Genomic DNA, 3,362 nt, shown 5'->3' on the forward strand with positions numbered 1-3,362 from the left:
AAGGAACTGCCAACTATCAATGCTTCGTGGACCAGGGAAACCTCACTGGGGAGAAGCCTAGCTGGGAAGGGCCCTCTTGCCAAGCTTGGGGACTCGGCTTCTGCTCAGTGGTGACTGAGTATAGGGTGAATGGCACAGTTCTCAGGCTCGCGATATATGTGTACAGGGACCAGGGTGGATCTCAGAGAGTACCAAGTGTGCCAGGTGGCAGAGAGATGCTTGGGGCCTGAACAGCCAAGAGAGGTGGCAGGCCTTCCAGAAGGGCAAGGACCCCAGGCGATCCCAGACCTTGAGTCTCCCCTTCCAGGTCATTCGCTTTGACCACAAAGGAGAATGCACACTGGGCTCCCTGCTGTGTTACGGTCCAGCTCTTTGACCCTAGGGTTTATGATTACCAAACATTCAGGAGCCAACCAATGAGGCAGGCAGCCTGCTGTGCAGGGGTAGGCAAGCCCCGGACAGTATCTCCTGGATGCCAGTGAGTGGCTGAGAGCTGAAGCTCCCTGGACACTCAAGGCTCTTGTGGTGACAGGTGAGAGGACTGGGTGGAAGGACAGTGCTCTGAGCATGCACCTTCTCTGGGATCTGGAGGCTGGGCTGCTTTTTGTGCTTGACTCTTACGCCACCTCAGCAACTTAAAAACGTACAGTAATGCTGGAGGGAGCCTTTCCTGAAACTTGTGTTGGACACAGGATTTCTGTGATGTATGGTCCCTGGAGAAGGACCAAAGCTCTGGATGTGTGACCTGCCTGAGGTAGGTGCCCTCTCAATGCACCAAGAAGCTGAGAGAGCCAGAAAAAGGAAACAGATGGAAGAGTGGTGGGTGGTTCATATATCAGGGCTTTATAGAATGTATTTTATTCAATCTTCAGAACAACTCTAGAAGGCAGGTTTTCTTCTCCCCTGTTCTATAGATGAAGAAATGGAGGCTCAGAGAGGTTAAGTGACATGCCCAAGGTCACACAGTTAGAAAGGGATGGAACCAGATTCCAGTGTAGGTCTTTCTGACCCTACGTTCTCTCAGTGGCAGAAGCCTGCCTCCTCATGGGCAAAAGTGGAAAAACACACCCTTGAGCAGGTCTCCCTGTTCCTGCAAGGCTGGGAGACATGCAGGCACTCACATGATTTTCTCTCTCTTCCCCAGGCCTGCCACAAAGGCGTGCAGGGAGGCCTAGCTCTGTCTCCTGGACTTAGAGATTTCAGACACAGAAGTCTGTCCATGGCTCCTTATCACATCCGCAAATACCAGGAGAGCGATCGCAAGTGGGTCGTGGGCTTGCTCTCCCAGGGGATGGCCGAGCACATCCCAGCCACCTTCTGGCAATTGCTGAAGCTGCCTCGAACCCTCATACTCTTACTTGGGGGGCCCCTTGCCCTACTCCTGGTCTCTGGCTCCTGGCTTCTGGCCCTCATGTTCAGCCTCAGCCTCCTCCCTGCCCTGTGGTTCCTTGCCAAAAAACCCTGGAAGGAGTATGTAGACACAGTATTGCGCACAGACATGTCTGACATCACCAAATCCTACCTGAGTGAGCGTGACTCCTGCTTCTGGGTGGCTGAGTCTGAAGAGAAGGTGGTGGGCATGGTAGGAGCTCTGCCCGTTGATGATCCCACCTTGAAGGAGAAGCGGTTGCAGCTGTTTCATCTCTCTGTGGACAGTGAGCACCGTGGTCAGGGGATAGCAAAAGCCCTCGTCAGGACTGTCCTCCAGTTTGCCCGGGACCAGGACTGCAGTGAAGTTGTCCTGGACACCAGCAACATCCAACTTACTGCCTTGTCCCTCTACCAGAGCATGGGCTTCCAGAAGACGGGCCAGTCCTTCTTCTGCGTGTGGGCCAGGCTAGTGGCTCTTACTACAATTCATTTCATCTACTGCCTCCCTTCTTCTCAGGCAGGGGGTCTGTGATCTCTTTCCTTGTGTATTGGTCAGAATAGAATCCATTCAGCTGTAACAGCAAGCAATCCCCAACCTTTCACTGCAATGACCTTTCAATGCAAAATAAGCTTATTGTCCAGCCCCATCTGAGTCCCAGGTGATTGCTTGTGGGGTAGCTTCTGGGTTTCTGCTTCATTCAGTCTTTTTGAGTCCCATCTGTTTCGTTTTTCTAGTGCCAGGATAATGTTGCATAAGAACAACCATAAAATGAAATAAATATTTATTTAGCTCATGAGTCAGCAATTTTGGCTGAGCTTGGCTGGGCATTTCCTCTGGTCTCAGATTGCATTGTACAAATGCAGTGGGATTGGCTGAAAGACTAGGTCAATGGTGCTTTTTCATTTTCCCACAGGCTAGCTCAGGCATGGTTTCAAGTAAATTGCAGAGAAGCAAAAACAAAAGCAGAAACAAACAAATATGTTTTCAAATCCCTGCATGTGTTACATCTTCACCAAACTTGGTGAGAGAGGAACCTGCCTCTGTAGTGAGAAGGGCTGCAAAGTCACATAGCAAAAGAGTGGAATGCAGCCTCGGGAGAAGAATTGGGGCCAGAGACACAATCAATCCACTCTAACCCCAGGGTCTCTGCAGAGGGAAGAAGGTGGTCTCCGAGGGGAGTGTGGGATTTACTATGGGCCAGACCTGGAAATAGTATACCTGATCATAACAGAATACCTGAGACTGGGTAACTTATAAGGAAAACAGGTTTATTTGGTTCATGGTTTTGCAGGCTGTACAAAAAGCATAGTGCAGGCATCTGCTTCTGGTGAGGGCCTCAGGAATCTTATACTCATGGTGGAAGCTGAAGGGGGAGCAGGTGTGTCACACGGCAAGAAAGCAAGCAAGAGAGAAGCCAGGTGCTTTCAAGCAGCCAGCTTACATGTGAACTAATAGAGCCAGAACTCATTCATTACCATGGACAGAGCACCAAGCCATTCATGAGGAATCCACCCCTATGACCAAAACACCTCCCACTAGGCCCCACCTCTAACTTTGGGGGTCATATTTCAACATACGATTTGGAGAGAACAAACATCTGAACTATATCAGTGTGCCCTTTACCCCCTTTACTCACAATGTGAGATGTGTCATCTCACATTGCAAAATGCAACCATCCCTTCCTAATAGTTCTCCAAAGTCTCACCTTGTTCCAGCATCATCTCAAAAGTCCAGAATCCACAATTTCATCTAAGCCTCAAGGCAAATTCCTTCTACCTATGAGGCTGTTATATCAAAAACAAGTTACATACTTCCAAGATACAATTGTGTTATAGGTATTGGGTAGACATTCTTATTCCAAAAGGGAAAAATTGGCCAAAAGAAAAAGGCAACAGCCCCCCCTACAAGTCTGAAATCCAGCAGGGCAAACATTAAATCTGAAAGTTCCAAAATAATCTTCCTTAACTCCATACTGGTGAGAGGAGTGGGC

The 3,362-nt window shown here is 49.4% G+C and overlaps 1 protein-coding gene across 1 annotated transcript; it reads left to right on the forward strand.

The window, feature by feature from the left end:
- Window positions 1-468: 468 nt before the first annotated feature.
- Window positions 469-2,012, forward strand: LOC105514053 (N-acetyltransferase 8-like). The gene is made up of 2 exons (XM_011945161.1): window positions 469-532; window positions 1,145-2,012. The coding sequence occupies exon 2, from the start codon at window positions 1,220-1,222 to the stop codon at window positions 1,901-1,903; it is 684 nt and encodes a 227-aa protein (XP_011800551.1). The 5' UTR covers window positions 469-532; window positions 1,145-1,219; the 3' UTR covers window positions 1,904-2,012.
- The last annotated feature ends 1,350 nt before the right edge of the window (window positions 2,013-3,362 follow it).

Source organism: Colobus angolensis, unplaced genomic scaffold (genome assembly GCF_000951035.1).
Source record: "Colobus angolensis palliatus isolate OR3802 unplaced genomic scaffold, Cang.pa_1.0 Scaffold24, whole genome shotgun sequence".
NCBI lineage: Eukaryota > Metazoa > Chordata > Mammalia > Primates > Cercopithecidae > Colobus > Colobus angolensis.

Coding starts and splice junctions, on each gene's coding strand:
- LOC105514053 (XM_011945161.1), top strand. CDS start 1,220: ATGGCTCCTTATCACATCCGCAAATACCAGGAGAGCGATCGCAAGTGG.